Source organism: Aulonocara sp. 'chitande type north' Nkhata Bay, linkage group LG3, assembly GCF_057382095.1.
Source record: "Aulonocara sp. 'chitande type north' Nkhata Bay isolate Kocher_YH1m ecotype deep benthic linkage group LG3, A_spYH_male_GT1.1, whole genome shotgun sequence".
Lineage (NCBI taxonomy): Eukaryota > Metazoa > Chordata > Actinopteri > Cichliformes > Cichlidae > Aulonocara > Aulonocara sp. 'chitande type north' Nkhata Bay.
In genome coordinates this window covers 20,454,799-20,472,434 of record NC_141346.1, presented here as the reverse complement: position 1 = coordinate 20,472,434, position 17,636 = coordinate 20,454,799, and the positions used below count along the sequence as shown (strand labels likewise).

Below are 17,636 nucleotides of genomic sequence, written 5' to 3'. Positions count from 1 at the left end.
GGGGTGAATTTGTACAAGCCATGGAGTTCCACAGGGCTCTGATATAGAGCCTATACTTCTTGTTCATGTTTAAATTATATTCTTGTTAAAAAAAACAACGACAACAACTCGCAACAAGTGATCGATGGGTTATTTTTCCTTCTATTCTTTTTAAATAACTACCTTATCAAATTATATTCAAGGTTCAAGGTTCAAGGTTCTTTATTTGTCACATGCATAGTTATACAAGTATAACACACAGTGAAATGTAGCCTGACACGCTCCTCGACATGTGCAAAAAAGAATTGGGGGGGGGGGGGTGTAGAGGAAAAACATTATATATATATATATATATATATATATATATATATATATATATATATATATATATATATATATATATATATAGTACATACATTGGGTGAATATGCAGTAGTAGCAGCAAGCAGGTGAATTCTGTACATTAATATGAATAGACATCTGACTATTTTACAGGATAGACAATATAAACATCTTTAAAATTAAAGGAATTGAAATGTACATTGTGGCTTGGTTTAGTGTCTGGAAGAGTCCTGTCTCAGTCAATTATAGATGATGTGAGAGGGCGGGTGTGTGTGTTTAGGGCACGGATGGCTTGGGGATAGAAGCTCCTCTTGAGTCTCTCTGTCCTTGCCCGGAAGATGCAGAACCTTCTACCAGATTGCAGAAGTTGGAACAGTTTGTTCCAGGATGGGACGGGTCCTTCAGTATCTGCGCTGCTCTAGTCCGGCATCTCCTGGTGTAGGTGTCCTGAAGCGGGGGGAGAGCAATCCTGCAGCAGCGTTCTGCTGTACGGATCACTCTCTGGAGAGCTTTTTGGTCCTTCACACAGCTGTTCCCAAACCACGATGTCATGTTCTGTGTGAGGATGCTCTCCACAGCGCCTGTATAGAAAATCCTGAGGATCTTTGGAGAGACCCTGAACTTCCTCAGTTGTCGTAGGTGATACAGGCGCTGCCTAGCCTTTTTGGTCTGGACCTGAATGTGGGCAGCCCATGTCAGGTCTGAGGAGATGTGGACACCAAGATACTTGAAGGACTGCACCCTCTCCACTGGAGCTCCATTGATGATAATGGGCTTGTAGTCTCTGTGCTGACTCCTTCTGAAGTCCACCACCAGCTCTTTGGTCTTGCCGATGTTCAGCTGGAGGTGGTTGTCCTGGCACCACGATGCCAGATTCTTCACTTCATCCATGTAGGCCGCCTCATCGTTGTTGGAGATGGCACCCAACACCACTGTGTCGTCAGCAAACTTCACAATGTTGTTGGAGCCATGGGTGGCCACACAGTCTGAAGTGTAGAGGGAGTAGAGCAGTGGCGAGAGGACACATCCCTGAGGTGCTCCTGTGTTGATGGTGATGCTGTTGGAGAAGCACCTGCCCACCCTCACCACCTGAGTTCTGCCAGTGAGGAAGTCCAACACCCATGCACACAGACGGCTGTTAAGTCCCAGATCCCTCAGCTTTGTGAACTTTGTGAGCTTTGTGCAGGGCACTATTGTGTTATATTAAGGCTTAAAATGTACATGATGTACATGATGGGGGCGTGGTACTTAATTCTGATCTTATTCAATCAACATTATTGGCGGTACGCAGCCCCATAGACAGGAGGCAGTAGGGGCCTTCGACACCTACTAGTTTATTAGAAGTTTTTTTTTTAATCATCCATTCACATAGATGACCACTAACAGAGGTATAGGAAGACTCCATAATCTGTTGCTGCTGGCTTCCAGTTGATAAGGCAATATTTACAGGTAAAATTATTTAAATGGAGAGCATAACGTCCATTGAATGGACTGATAATGATGAGCCAAAGCAGGTGCTTTGACAGTGGATGGCAGCACGGGCTGACTTCAGTTAGCCTGCGCCACCTGAACTGTGTTTGTGCTGTTGATGCCTTTTAATTTTAATGAAAGTCCATTTTAATGAAAGTATCTGACAAATAACAAGGCTGCTGTGCAGTTAATTCTACTAAGAGGTCATCTAAGGCTACGTTCACACTGCAGGCGAAAGCGCATCAAATCCGATTTTTTGACCCTATGCGACCCATATCCGATCATGCTATGACAGTGTGAACGGCGCAAATCCGATATTTTCAAATCCGATCTGGGTCACTTTCGTATGTGGTACTGAATCCGATACATATCCGATGTTTTAGAAAGCGACTGCTGTTTGAACGGTCAAGTCGCATTAAATCCGCCTTTTACGTCACCGACACAAGACTGAAGCCAATTATCAGCGCCAGAGAAGCGCCCGAGAAGACATCGCGAACGCTTCCTGGCCATCCAGTGTAGATGTCAGTGAAACTGTTGGGAAGACAACGTAAACATTTTATTTGTACTGTATAATCTGCAGATTCTGACAGAAATCTACAGCTATCCTTTGAAGCACCGCTCCTCTCTTAAACGGCAATAAGGATCATTATTAGGTTATTTACATTATTATGTAAATAACAAAATAACTTAAAGCAAAAATTGGGAAACGTGAAGACCGAAGTCTTTATATTCGGTCTTCAGAGCAACAATACTGTTGCTCTGGGTCTAAACAGAGCGCGTTGTGTGTGACATCTTCTTTTGCGCATGCGGGCCGCTTTGAGCGTTCACACTAGAGAGCGTTTGCTGTCGCATTTTATTTGTAGTGTGAACGAGCAGACAAAAAAATCGGATTTGATCAAAAAATCGGAATTGAGCATTAAGACCTGCAGTGTGAACGTAGCCTAAGATGTCTGTGCTCTAGTAATAGTGAATGAAATTCTAGGATTTTATTCAGATCTTGCCTAAAACCACCATACTGGCAGTGAAAAAGCTGTGGCTTCAAGATTCAAAACCAGTGAGTGAAATCATGGTGGCTACATCGTGTAGACTCCAAACATTTTGGTCAGCATTTGCCAAGCCAACTGTATAAATGAAGTTGGCTTGGGGCCTGGAACCTGGAACAAGAGCCTGGAACAAGAGCCTGGAACAAGAGGAGACTAATGTGCAGAGTAGCAACAGCAAAATGTTTAGAAAGATATGCACAATATTAACTGCAAATACAGTATTAATACAGTATTAACAGATATGCGGTTAAAGTAAAGTACCCCATGAAACTATATACTATATATAATATAAATATTAAAAATATAAAATATGTTTTAAAGAAGTGTTTGTATATTTTAAGTTATTAGTATAATATAAAAGAATAAATCTGTGTAGAGTCATGTTGTTTCATGTGTTTTTTATATAAAATACGAGTGTATATCTAAAGTAAATATAATGTTTCACATGGCATCATCGAAAGACAGTTTCACCTTTATTCAGTTTTTTATGCAGCAAAGTCGATACATTTGTAGCGTCGCCCATTGCGAGTTTTATTTTGTAAAAACCATGAAACTAAAACGGAAGTTGTGCGTGTGCGCTTTTCTCTGACTGCACCGCCACGAGCCAGCAACAGCTGCTGCTGCAGCACATCCCTATCGGTGTGTCGGTGAAACCAGGAGAGAGAAAAAAACACACCTCACCGACGAGGACGTGTCTGTATGTTCATCAAGAAATAATCAATTATATCGACATGTCCTCGCGCGCAGGTACAGAAAACCTCAGACCAAAGGCACGTTCAGGTTTCACAGGAAATAAACAGGTCCTAACAATAAATCTTAGTATAGAAGAAAAAAGAGGACCATGGTTTCTCAGTACGGACGCACTGGTATCTGATTGGCTCGAGGTGGCGGGCTGGGAGCCAATCAGAACACCTTGAGGGATTTTGCCGGTCCTAGCAACAAGAAGAAACACCAAAGGGTTTCGCACTTTTCTCAAAAGAGTAAAAAAGGAAATGTGGTGAATTTATTGAAACTTTTACTGCTAAACTTTCTTCTTCGCTGAATCACGTGCTCTGACACACATCTGAAAATCTGCTTCGCACCGTTTTTTGTGTCAGAAATCACTCCGAGTTGTGAGAAATGCATTAAGAGGGTTGAGAAAACTCAGAGCTTTAACAATTCTTCTTTAACTGAACAAGGACTTTATAAATCTATTATAAACTATGAGGCTGTTTGAAACTATTGTTTGTATTGACAGCATGTCGACATATAGGGAATGATATATGGGGATTTTTAATATCACGTTACTTTGGATCTCTGACCTCATCTTCAAGGTCAAATAAGGTCAAAATTAAAATAAAATGTTTGATCTTTAAAACTTTTTTTAAAATCCTGCTCCTTATTTGTATTATTCACGTGTAGGAAATGATAGTGGCGATTCTAAATAATTAAGTCTGCATCCAAATCAGTCTGCATCCAAATCAATCAATCAATCAATCAATCAATCAATCAATCAATCAATCAATCAATCAATCAATCAATCAATCAATCAACCAATCAATCAATCAATCAATCTTTATTTATAAAGCACTTTTCATATAATACACACACACACACACACACACACACACTTAAAGAGTAAAATTGGGCTGGGGACACATGAGCCAGGTGAGGAAACACTATCACAGGGAGCCGTCTGCACCAGGAGCCGGTCACAGACCGCAGCCACCAGGCTGGGCACACAGCAGGAGGGAGTCAAAGAAGCCCCCCAGCCAGGCTGAATAGACAGGCAGAGCCCCAGCAGCCACGGTTGATCACAGCCCCGGTGCAGAGAGCCCCCTCCGAGGAAACACTGAAGATATGACCCAATAAGAATATATACAGGATAAAAAGATAAAATAAATAAGAATGGGATACAATATAACTTTTAGTTGAGTTTTGCGGCTGATGGAGGTGGGGACTGCTGAAGATTTGATTTAACACCTGGAAACATGGCTGGAAATGGAACAGCACCCTCTGCTGGCTGGATTGTATACTTTACTGTAAACGTTAACTGAAGCTCACTGATGTAAATCTAAGTTTTTAGTGGTTCATGTTTCCTCTTCCCAAAGTTAAGCATATGAGCAAAACTTTGATTAACTGAAGACAGAAAAAGGACAGTATACCCAAGCATGGACTGGACATTCACATACTAACATATTTGTCAACGTCATTTTAACTCATTCACTGCCAATGGCTGGCAGTGAATGAGTTAAATGAACACAAGTTACATGTGAAAATGCGGAGGGCCATTTTTTAAAATTTAGAATTGAATTTGAAAAGGAAATTTTAAAATATGAATGCTATAAGTTTTAATGAAATGCCAGCGGGAACAAAGCGTACACCACAACATTGATTATCTCAAGTATCCTACATCTTCCGTCTGCATCCAAACAAAACTGCAACCTCAGCCGAACAAACACATAACAGCTGAAAGGTCAGTGTGATAGTACGTGTGTCAGGCAGAACTACGCAATACTGACATGATAATCTCAAATACGCCGTGTACTCAGATGTATCTTGATAAGGTGACATTGGGAGTTTTTCAAGCTCTTCTTTCCTTTAGACCCAACAGTTCTGACATGAAGGTAATCATCCAAATTTTACATCCAACTATGTTCTCTTCATTCACGTTACCATATCATAACCTACAGTTATTACAACTGAAGCTGTTGTATTAGCCACTGAAACAGTAAAGCATCTCAGTGAAAACAAAACCTCTAAGTCTCTAATTCTGTGCACCCGACACTTTTATTGTTTAATCCCACTGATCACCAGCCATTGCATCTTTCTCAGACTGCTCATATTCATTTTGCATTGCTGACATGTGTGTCTCATGTATGACAAAAGATTAATACAACAGTCAGCACAAGGAGAGAACCGATGATAATTTTTGAATTTCTTTGATACAATATCTCTGGCTTCAAAGGCTCAAGCCTCTGGACTCTGTCTATGTCGTCTTTATCATGGTGGCCTTGAAGACGTTGTCTGTGTATTTGTAGCTGCACAAAGATCAGGAGATGCAGCTACAAAAGGGGAAAAAAGGCTAGAAAGTCCCTAATTTAAACCCAATATTTCTCATAAGAATGAAGATGGACCATAGTAGGAGGATACACATCTGCAGGTAGCCATTAAATGTCAGTCAGTACCCGTTGATCAAAATATACAGCCTCAAATCACAGCAACTGTCACCTACAAGTGTGAGGCAAAGACCCTCCAATAATAAAAAGAAAACCCCAACAATCAGATAAACCCCTTTAAGGAAGCACTTTGGTGACAGTGGGAAGGGAAAAACTCCCTCTTAACACAAAGAAACCTTATGATTTTGCTTTGGAGAAGGTGGAATCTTTAGAGGGAGGTTTCCATGATTTACCACCGCTGTGGACTCCACCTCCACCCCTTCACTCCTCATGGGTGGGGACAGCAGCGAGGATCCACGTGAAAACAGAGACAGCTGATGGCTCGCTCCACCTGCTGCAGAATCACCAGAGAACAGTTCAGAACTACTGAACAGTAGCCTTCAGCCACCTCATCCTCCATCAGAGCTGCAGAAGGTAAGAGGATCTGCACACCACTGACATCTGCAGCAACAATTCACCAGATTTCAATCCTCATGATTGTTCATACATCAACTTTGCCCCCAAAACAGAAACAAGTGAGAGGGACTGTAGGGTCAACAATAGCTTCCTGTAGCTTTATTTCAAAACAAAAGCCACCTAGAGTACCGTATCACATGCTGATGCCAATTTTTACTGTCTTGGTTTGAAAAATCCAAACCTTATAGCTGGTTGCTATTAAAGTTTAAGACTCCCAACAAGCTGTGTGAGCAGAACAATACAAAGCAACAGTCTGAGTTCAGGGCAGGCTTCAACAGGAAGAATAACAAAAATGAACTCAACTCAAGGGTGAATTTTGGCTCCTTTTTAACAGCAGTAGTTCATAGTTGAATAGTTTGGTGTCAGAAATACACTTTTAACCTTTAATTTCAAACTCTAGTCCAACAAGAGCCTTTTTCCATGCACTCTGACACAATAAAACCTGTAAGACAACATTTTAAAGAAACCTAATTGATCAGCAGTATTACATCATAAGCAGTTACTTCCTCAATTCCCAACAACAAGCATCAGCAGCTCAGCCAGGTTACAGACTCTGGTCAGACACCTACTGCAGTACAGCCTCCATGGACTTCATAGACAGTTGTCGTCACCTGTTTATATTCATGGTTAAAGTAACTCAGTCTGTGTTAGCTGTTGATAAATACGAACTATTGTATCACCTCTCAAAACCATTTTTGCTTTTCCTGTCAAACTATCCTGTCAGTTTAAGTCGGAGCTACCTTATTGTGACTTATTTTTAGGAGCGCTTCGTTTTTGTCGTACAGTCACGCCCACCCATTAATTAACCACATGAAGACAAGGGAAAAAAATACTTATATAGTGCTTTTTTACTATATTTGAGCACTCAAAGTGTTTTCTTAACACAAGAACATTTGCCTCATTCATATACACATTTATACAAATGCTTTATTCTGTGCCAGAGTGCTTCTAAACTAATATAGATGCATTGAGGTCAACTCAGGGTTCAGTACCTTGCCCAAGGTACTTTTAACATGCAGACTAGAGGAGTTAGGGACCTTCCGGTAGCTGGGCCAACAGTGATAAATGGACCTTTAAATTGGTAAATGACCCACTTTACCTTCCAAGCCACAGTGACCTGTATTTGAAATTTATTTTGTATGGCCACTCATGTCATATCAGATCTGTAAAACACTTGGGCATTGTGGGTGTGTTTTCACCACGTGTTGAGAACTGGAACAGCAGTCTGGAAACCATGTTTGAGCATGAATGAACTTAAAAACAAAGATAAGGAGGACATGCCTTGCATCAAGGTGACCCCACACATGAGCATGCTCACAAGATAAGTCATATTTTTATGACTAGTTGGGAAAACATTATAACAAAAGTTGTGGAAAACAGCGAGTATATAGTCATTCCATTATATTGCTGTTAAGAGGCCAGTCATACACTCTCTGTCATATACTTATTCAAGGTAAAAATGTTGTTTACGCTGACAGTTGTTTTTTTAGCCTACAGCTATTTCAAGTTCCATGGTGATGGAGTAAATTTGATTCTGTATAGGACTTTGATGTGGCTATGTTACAGTTTGATTGTGGCTGTTACTTTCTGTCCAATCAGAAAACTTGTGTCTTTCAGGTCTCTGTGAGCTGATTGTCTCCCCTCCAACATGCCCCGCCCTCTGCTCTTCCTGTCTACTCTCATTGCACTTGCATGTAAGCATCGGCACAGCAGCCTAGAAGACCTGAATAGAAAGAGCATAATTAAATCTGAACAGTATAGGAATGAAAAAGCAGAAAGTGTTCATGGGCAGATATTTCTGCCATCTTCGTAAGAACTGCTAAATGATGACATCATGATAGAAGTGTTGACCTTTCATGAAGTCGACACTTGAACGTACAGTACTTCCTGTTAAGGTATAGCTAACACCCATCCTCTGTATGTTTTCAGGTGCTCAGCAGATAATTACACCGTCCTCAGTGTTGAACATCAGCTCATGTCCCATCACGTATTATGGAAAGAAGTATGAACAAATCTATGTGAGTAGAAACGTGATGTTTCAGAAGACCATTGTTATTGATTGATGAACTAAAGCAATCCTTGAATTATGTGTAACATTTTCAATTACAGCTCAGTAATAAAAATGGAAATAGTGGAGTAATATGGTGGGAACAAATATGTAAATAGCAAGTCATTTAATTACCATTATCATCAGTGATAATGCCCATGTAATTATCCTGTATCAACAGTGGTTGTAGACGAGTTGTAACACTTGTGTAACTGTGTAATAAGAGGCAAGAATGTGGCAGTAATGTGGAAAGAAACACACACACCTATGAGGCAAAACAGTTACTAATTATAGAGTAATTTTTGTAACACTGTAATAACATTGTGGTAATATCATGATACCATCTCTGCATTCAAGTTTTTATATATTGATTTGTGGTAGTAACCTCATAATAACAAGTTAATATTGAATGATGTTTTTAATATATAAGGAAACCATTAGCGTATAAAGTAAAGTTTGTTCTTGATGTTTGTCTCGGACTTCCCCAGGTGAACAGCACGACTGAAAACTTCGCACTCTGCTTTGATGGTTTCTTCAAAACTCAAACTGGAGGAGACTGTCTTGTGGGGCCTGCAGCCAGCTATGTTACCTTACACATAAATTCAAAAAATTCAAAATTGGAATCACAAGTCCACCAAGAAGTGCCATCAATTAAGGCCAGTTTGAAATGCAACTTGGAATTCTTCATGGAATACACCAAGGCGACAAGTGTAAGTGTTGTTGATTGACATGAGAAGTCAAACTTGACTTTTAGAGTCCACAGCTTACAATTAACTGCTAAAACAATGAAATCAAGCATCCTGATTGTGTCTGGATCTGTGTTCACCCTTTACAGGCCGATTTGTATCTGTTAACTTTTGGGAAACAAGCAGCTCTATTTGTGTTCACAGATGTGACAACTAATGTGGTGAGTTTGTAAACACTTGTGTGTGTACTTTAATATGAGAGAACCATTTTATGCACCAAATAATCTGGTAGATACTTTTCACTCTTGGGCTGAAAGGCACATATAGTTCACAAATCTCACAGCACATGAAAATGAAAAACACTAAATGGAGACTGGGCGCCATAACCAGCCACAGCTGGCTGCTTTGCATTCCCATACCACTGTTTGTGGTATTAGTGTTTTTACCCCTAAATCACTCTTCTGCATTAAGTGTAGGGTGTAAGTCTGCCGTTTACCTCAGCTCTCAATGCGTCCACATTTACTTACTCTTTATGAGTAAGTAAACTTTGTAAAGTTTGTGAAAGGAGTGCAATATGAGTTGATGAGTCAGTGAAGCTAATTTCTGTCTGATGACACTATATTAAAAAGTAGTTTATAAGGTGTACTACGTATCTGGCTGGCCACTAATCAACGTACATCTGGAAGTACAACATTCTTCTTGTCTATTAGATGACCTACAGATTACTTACTGCACCTTTAATATGTCTGAAATGATTTGCCTCAACTCTGAGATCATGATATGAGTTTTGTGCGGTTCTGCTTAGGACTTGGAAGTTTACATCGGTGGTATCAAAGTGACTACAGTGTACAAGAATACAATACAAGATATCAGTGGATGCAGACACTTAGGTTGGTGAATCTCAGGCTCATTACTTTGACGTTGGGATGTTGCTGTGCCTTTCTGCTTGCTCTTGTTGGTTTTTAAACTAAAGTAAACCGTCCATCACTTCTCAGGTATTGCATATGAACCTGACACTGTGGTGAGCGCTGATCCAGAAACCTGCTCCAAACTCACCTGCAGTCCTTGAAACCATTGGCTGTGGTCCACTGGAGCGTTGTCAAGGAAACAACACGTGAATATAACCCCATTTATATTTAAAAGAAAGATCTGATGCGTTAAGGGATTTTTTTTAAAGTAATTTAATTAATTTTTTTTATTTAGTGTATTTGGTCTCTTCCTCATCAGCGGCTTATGAGGTTAGTGGTTGATTGTTTTCTTCTTTGCTTCCATCAGCTGTGTAGTGGACACCACCTGTACTGTGACTGGCCCAACTGTCATCAACGTCCACGGCCAACTCAACTTCATCAAGGATCGGTGTGCTTACTCTCTGGTTTCTATTCCGTCAATCCCAAACCTGTACCTCGTGGCAAATTTCAGAGACGGCCGTCGTGAAGATGTGAGCTTTTTGGACAGCGTGATACTGCGTCTAGATGGGCCAGGTGTTCATATTCACCTGGAACAAGGCGGGAGAGTTTGGGTAAGCTGCCTCAGGCAAGCTAAGGGTACATCTTTAACCATATTGCCATGTACATTGTTGCAGCCATTCCCCGATTCTCAATGGTGCTCATGGCAATTAATTAATGGTCATAACAATTCGGTCGATTGTTGGTCAGTGGTGCAAGTTTAGGTTATGCAAAGAAACTGCTGTGTCTCCTCGCATCGTTCTTCTCAGGGATGTTAGAAGCAGTTCTTTCAGAGCTGCTGAACTCAGTGGTTGTTGCTGTGAAATCAGCCTGTTTGTGTGTTTGACATGTTTCACTCAGTGTTTCCTCCACTTTATCTCTGCTGTGATGCAGCTGGACGACTCCATGTTGACCCTTGAAAGTTTGCCTCAGCTGGTTCATGGTGTGCAGCTCTCTAAGGACCAAACTGGAGTCACTGCCAAGCTGTTGCTCTCCAACCTCAACATTTCTGTCTTCTTTGATGGCTACACCGCACAGATCCCCTTAGAAGGTACAGAAGATAAAGTTTAATTCATGTAATGTAAACTGTAAACTGTGCTGTTGTGTTCCTCCAGTTTGAAGTCCTTAAAACCTCATATTCCATCCCTGGCTTTTCCAGTCAACATTTTCCTGTATGAATGTGACTGTCTCTTGCTTGCGGTGAAAGTTTTTTGCTTTTTTTTTTTTTTTTTACTTCAGGTGATTCCCAAAATGTTGACCCCTGTAACAGCTACACTGTACTGAATGATGAGTGGCGTTCAACGAATAACATAAATAATCCAGTCCTACACTGTGATCAATCTATTAACTGGCAAGGCTGGTACCGCCTGTTTCTGGGGAGCTCCAATGCTCGTATTCCCGAGAGGTGTATAGACTCAAACAGGTGTGGAACCCATGCTCCTCTGTGGATAACACAACCTCATCCCTCACAGCCAGGTGAAACTGTAACTCGCACTGTGTGCAACAACTGGTCTGGAAGCTGCTGCCAGTTTCCATCACACACCATCCAAGTCAAACTATGCTATGGAAACTACTACGTCTACAAACTTGAGAGGCCATCTGTGTGCCACCTTGCGTACTGTGCAGGTATTGTTGCCCTCTAAGCATGATCACACTGTAACAAATTCATCTTTTTCATCCTGCTGCTAAATTCAACTGTTCAGAAGGAAAATGCTCTCAGCTTTACCGCAGTACTCTCACTTATTCATTTATGTATTGACTGTAAACAGAGGTGAACACAACAACATCTGCACTTTCTTCAACCACACCTGCTCCAATACCGCAGACCTCTACAGCCAATCAGGTCAGGCTCACTTCTACGACAGCAGTGAGCAACAGTGCAGCAGTGGAGGGGCACATCCGCCTGGTTGGAGGAAACAGCTCGTGTTCTGGCAGGGTGGAGATCTTCCACAGTGGGCAGTGGGGGACGGTGTGTGATGATTTATGGGACCTAGTGGATGCTCAGGTGGTGTGTAGACAGCTGGGCTGCGGCAGGGTCGTCTCAGCACCAGCAAATGCTCAGTTTGGTCAGGGCACCGGACCCATCTGGTTGGATGATGTCAGTTGCTCAGGCAGTGAATCAAATCTCACTCAGTGCCAGCACTTAGGATTTGGATCTCACAACTGTGGACACTCTGAGGACGCTGGTGTCATCTGTGAAGGTAAATTTGTGCAGCTGCTTACACTGAAGTCCCACTGCTTGATTATATGTCCAGGATGTTTAGCTGACAGGTTTGCAGTCAACGATTATGATAGCTTTGACTTATGTTACACTGTTTTGCCCACAAGCTCTTTCACATTGAATATTTTATTTACAGACAATATCTTGGAGCCTTACTGTAAACCCAACAAAAAGTCCATCATTTTCTATTTAAAATGCAAATTTGGATGATTTTTTACTCTTTACAGGCTTTGCACTTGAACCAACTCTTCTTTCAGCTCTTTGTGATGGTAAATTGGGAGGCTTTTCAGTTTTTGTTAAAGTGGGACAACACCAAAATAAAACACCAAATTGCAATGCTTTTCCACAGCTCTTGATATTAGCTGACAGATTTGCAGTCAACAACTATGATTTTTTTGATTTATGCTACACTGTTTTACCCACAAGCTCTTTCTTTTTTGGACATGAATTCAATCATTGTATCTGTTCTGGTTTTTTGATAATTATTTACAAAATAATACAGATGTTTATTTTTAATTAAAATTTTAAGGCCTTTTTGACATTTACAGGCATTATATTTGAACATAAATTGTATCTTAAGAGATAATGATTTAATTTAATATTAGCTGCATGAAGAGAATTAAAATCGATCATACTGAAGTTGTTCAAAATTTTCCAGTACCCAGTTCCATCAACTGGCTGTAAGGATCAATCTTTCCACCCCAGTAAACAGAAAACGACACAACAAAAAATGCCCAAACAAGTCTGCTTCATACCACCTGTCACTCACTTCTGGTCATTTCTGCAAAAGACAAAGTAGATTGTGTGCTGAGATATTTTGAAATGTTATCTTAAAGATAATCCAAGAGACCAGTCATTTCCAGAGGTTATATCATCCATACTAAAAGTGTGACCATGGTTAGATATTCACATATGCATCTCCTGAACTTATCATGATATCTTGTGAAACTGTTCAAGAAGTTCTAAATAACTTAGAACTTCCAAAATCCAGAAGACTTGTAGAGCTGATACTAAGACACCCTTTCCCCTATGTTTTTTTTTAAGAATTTCTACCTGAGATGCCCAGTGTGTTGGCCTCAACCTGCACTGTGACCGGCCCCACTATCATTGACGTCCACGGCCAGATTAACTCCATCCAGGATCGCTGTGCGTACTCTCTGTTCTCGACTCCGTTACGCCCAGATTTCCTTGTTCTGGGGAACTTCAGGGACAGACGTCGTAAAGATGTGAGCTTTTTGGACAGTGTGACGCTGCGTGTGGACGGGCATGACATTCACCTGGAACAAGGTGGGAGAGTTCAGGTAAGCGACCTACAGCCACAGTTCATGTGTCAGAGTGGAGTCTGATCCAAAGTCCTCCCTCATCCTCTGCTGTGTCTCCTCTCATCGTTCTTCTCAGGGCTGTTAGAAGCAGTTCTTTCAGAGCTGCTAAACTCAGTGGTTGTTGCTGTGAAATCAGCCTGTTTGTGTGTTTGACATGTTTCACTCAGTGTTTCCTCCACTTTGTCTCTGCTGTGATGCAGATGGACGACTCCACACTGACCCTCAGCAGCTCATCTCAGCTGGTTCACGGTGTGCAGCTCTCTAAGGACCAAACTGGAGTCACTGCCAAGCTGTCGCTCTCCAACCTCATCATCTCTGTCTTCTTTGATGGCAACACCGCACAGATCCTCTTAGAAGGTACAGAAGATAAAGTTTAATTCTTGTAACGTAAACTGTAAAATGTGCTGTTATTTATTCTTCTGTGTTTGTCCAGTTTGAATATTGATGCTGATCTGACTCATTCTGTCCTGATCCTCTGCAGGACCTGCTGGTTCATCTGTGGAGGGTCTGTGTGGAAACTCCAGCAGGTCTCTGAGTGACCTGAGGCTCTCTGAGTACAGCTCCACCAGGTAAGACCTCATCACAAGCTCAGAGTCCCTCTGACTGCTGCTGCTGCTCATGTTGCAGATATTCTGTTTGTATAAAGGAGCCTGAACTTTGTTGTTTGTTGCCCCCTAGCTGTGAGATGCAGTACAGTGAGACTGCTGACAGCACGATCAACTGCACCAGTGTGACTGAACGGTGAGCAGACTGATCCACAAGGCAGGAAACATGTGTTGTACCTTGATCTCTGTTCTAAATTATCACATGTGACTGCAGCATAGATGGAAGATAAACACATCTGATGACAGAATATTATTTTATTGTCTTCAACTTCTTCTTCTCTCTGTGGTACAGCTGTAATCTCCTGAAGGAGGCGCCCTTCTCCTCCTGTAACACTGACATTGACCCAGAGCCCTACATAACCGCCTGCACCGACACTTTGTGTAAATATCCTGCAGTGGACGGACTCAACTGTCAGTTCCTGAAGGCCTACGCCAGAGCCTGCAGTCTACACAACCACACTCTGGATGGCTGGACATCAAAGACCGGCTGCTGTAAGACCTTAATAAGACATTAATAAGCTCTCCTTTGTTAAAGACCTGAACTCTGGAGTTTTAGAGCTCACGTGTTTTCAGGATAATACATCAGTGTGTTCCTCTGTAGCCTCTGAGGCCTTCTGTCAGGACAGGACCTGCAGCGATCACGAGTTCTGTGGTGAGAAGACGGTCGGTGGTGACACTCGCTGCTTCTGTCGGGACATTTTTGCCTCCAAGTACCAAGAAATCAACTCTTTGGGTACGACAGCTGTGACATCACCATGACAACAGGGCTGAATAATGTAGGAAAGCTTCTAACTGTGATTTTTCTGACTGATATTGTGACGTTCAGGTGATCCAACGGTCTGCATGCAGGACTCTGCTTCAGTCACTCTGGTTGGTTGTCTCCTGGAGGACAAAGACATCAATTACTCTGCCTTACACCTCAACGACCCGACCTGCAGGGGTCAGGTGGACGAGCTCACCCACATGGTGACCTTCAGCTTCAACAGCAGCAACAGATGTGGGACGGTGGTCACGGTGGGTTTCATCTCCTGCTGTTTAAGCTTTGATCTCTGTGAATTCTAAAATTTTTGGTCATCTGAAGTTTATACCAGTCAGTCAACATCTTAAACAGTATCAGATGTTAAAGATGAAACAATGAAGAACTTGCTTAGTATCTGATTATGTGACCCTGCAGACCAACAACAGCTACGTCATCTATAAGAACACCATCAGGAGCCAGAATTACTCTTTTGACGTCCAGATCGACTTCTCCTGTGTTCACAGTCAGCCAAGCATCCACACTGCAACCTTCAGAATCAGAGACTGGTTTGTAGTGGCTGCTAGGTATTGTTTGAATATTTGTTAAAATGTGGGCATTGTACAGAAGATCTCATGTGGAGCTTGGAATTACACTCTGATTATCAAGGCCTACACCGACGCTGGGTGGACACAAGTTGTGCAGCTGAACAGTGAAGTGAGACTGAACCAGAGGATCTGGGTAGAGCTGGAGACTAATGGGCTGGATGGAATCATGGTCACTGTGGTGAGCGACTCCTGCTGGGCAACCAACCAGGCATCACCTACCAGCAGTCCAAGACATGATCTGATCATTAACGGTGAGAGATACTCAGAGTCACTCATAAGTTCACTTTGATCACCTTTATCAGCTCCTCAATAACGTGTATGTATTTTCGTGGTTATGAAAAGCTGTGCAAACCCCGCTGACCTGACAGTGGCAGTGGAGGAAAACGGACTGGGAACCTCCACCTTGTTTTCGTTCAACATCTTCCGGTTCACTGGGGGTTCTGGTGAAGTCTACCTGCACTGCAAACTCCACCTGTGTCCCAAAGAGGAGACCAGCTGCATACCGGTAGGCCTTGCTGTCAAACACTCATAGCAAGCTTTACCTATTCATCCCACCTGTTACAGGAGGGCTTGATTTGTTATGCACAAACCTAACCATCTATTCATTGTTCCAAAGCACACCATTAACATATATGGTCATATATAATCATTTTGGTGCTTTAAGTAAAGCAGGTGCATGTGTTACGTTCTAACTAAACACCTGTTTATTACTAGATTATATTGTTCTGTACATTTTTATCCTCATTTAACTACACTCACAGCACAACACTGAAAACATGAAGTGAATTCAGTTGTATTTTGTTTGAACATCCAGAATTGTAATGCAGCAGCTCGCAGACGCAGATCTGTTGGATCCAAATACGAAGGTGAAGCCTCCATCGGCATGTCCTGGACTCATTAGGTAACTTCAGGTGACAAATCTAATGAGTGGTGTAAGAAGTAAGATTGGCTGCGAACAGAATCACGAGAGGGCAAGAGTGGTTTCCATGCTGACTACGACTGAATGACCAGTTGCCGACCAAATGCTGAACATTGTTTTTGAGGACAGTGTTCAGCAGACACACAGAGCAACAGTACTTTACTCCATCTTCTTTATTCAATTTTATTTATATAGTGCCAATTCACACCAAAAGTTGCTTTGAGGCACTATATATTGTAGAGGCCCTACAATTATCTTTATTGTTGTACTTTCTGCCAAAAAAAATAAAGAATGTGGCAACAACCAGCCTGAGTTTGATTCTTGTTTTCTGGCTCAAACACCACTCAGGTAGAAATCCAGTAATTATCCAGCTGACGATTTCTCCTTTTACGCCACCTAATGGAGTCAAAAGCATACAGTGTATCACGGTCCTGGGTGATTTGACCAAATGTTTTTAAGTTTTTGGACTTTCGTTTTATTTATGTAAATATTCTATTTGACTCTTGGTTTACTTGTTTATTTGGTTTCCTGCATTTTCCTTGTGCCTTGATTTTAGCTACCCTTTCATTGGCTCATCCTTCAATTTAGTTTACCTGTGTCTCGTTATCCCCAGCTTTCTCCACTCCCCCTTCTCCGTGTACATATAGTGCTGTATTGGACTTTGAAGTCTGTTCATCTCATCTCTGTGTTTCTGCAAGCTTTACGTTTCAGTTGTTTATAGCTTCCCCCCCTTGAGCACACAGTTTTTGATGAAAACAGAGAGGTGTGACCATAGCAAACAGGAAACTAATGTTGTAGGAGATGAGGCAAGCACTGAACTATTTTAAATCTTGGCAGAATTTAGAAGTTGACCACACATGTACACAATACTATGCACCCCAGATTATTTCAGAGCATTAAAAACAAAACAAAAACTAAGCTTTATGCAAAAAGACTACAAGAATTTCAGAATTTTTTGGGATGAGTTTTTGGGTTCACTTTCTCACAAGAAGAACGCCGGTGAGATTTGATCCAGGAGTTTAAATCTGTACCATGACCGCTTTCGTGCATTTTTCAGGATGTCAGTGGGGCAGTTTGAGGTTTGGTTAGCAGAGTTGGGA

The 17,636-nt window shown here is 41.6% G+C and overlaps 1 protein-coding gene and 1 pseudogene across 2 annotated transcripts; both read left to right on the top strand.

Annotated features, from left to right (window-relative positions):
* Positions 1 to 9,181: 9,181 nt before the first annotated feature.
* LOC147334452 (alpha-tectorin-like) lies at positions 9,182 to 16,533 on the top strand (annotated as a pseudogene). The gene is made up of 14 exons (XR_015128361.1): positions 9,182 to 9,205; positions 9,331 to 9,402; positions 9,987 to 10,071; positions 10,177 to 10,295; positions 10,457 to 10,700; positions 13,869 to 14,025; positions 14,150 to 14,237; positions 14,347 to 14,409; positions 14,566 to 14,765; positions 14,875 to 15,006; positions 15,100 to 15,287; positions 15,448 to 15,884; positions 15,960 to 16,122; positions 16,432 to 16,533. The product of XR_015128361.1 is annotated as an alpha-tectorin-like (transcript).
* LOC147334453 (uncharacterized) lies at positions 11,014 to 12,700 on the top strand. The gene is made up of 3 exons (XM_086287759.1): positions 11,014 to 11,176; positions 11,320 to 11,751; positions 11,895 to 12,700. Exons 1-3 carry the CDS (start codon positions 11,014 to 11,016, stop codon positions 12,554 to 12,556), a joined length of 1,257 nt encoding a protein of 418 aa, XP_086143885.1. The 3' UTR covers positions 12,557 to 12,700.
* Positions 16,534 to 17,636: the final 1,103 nt, after the last annotated feature.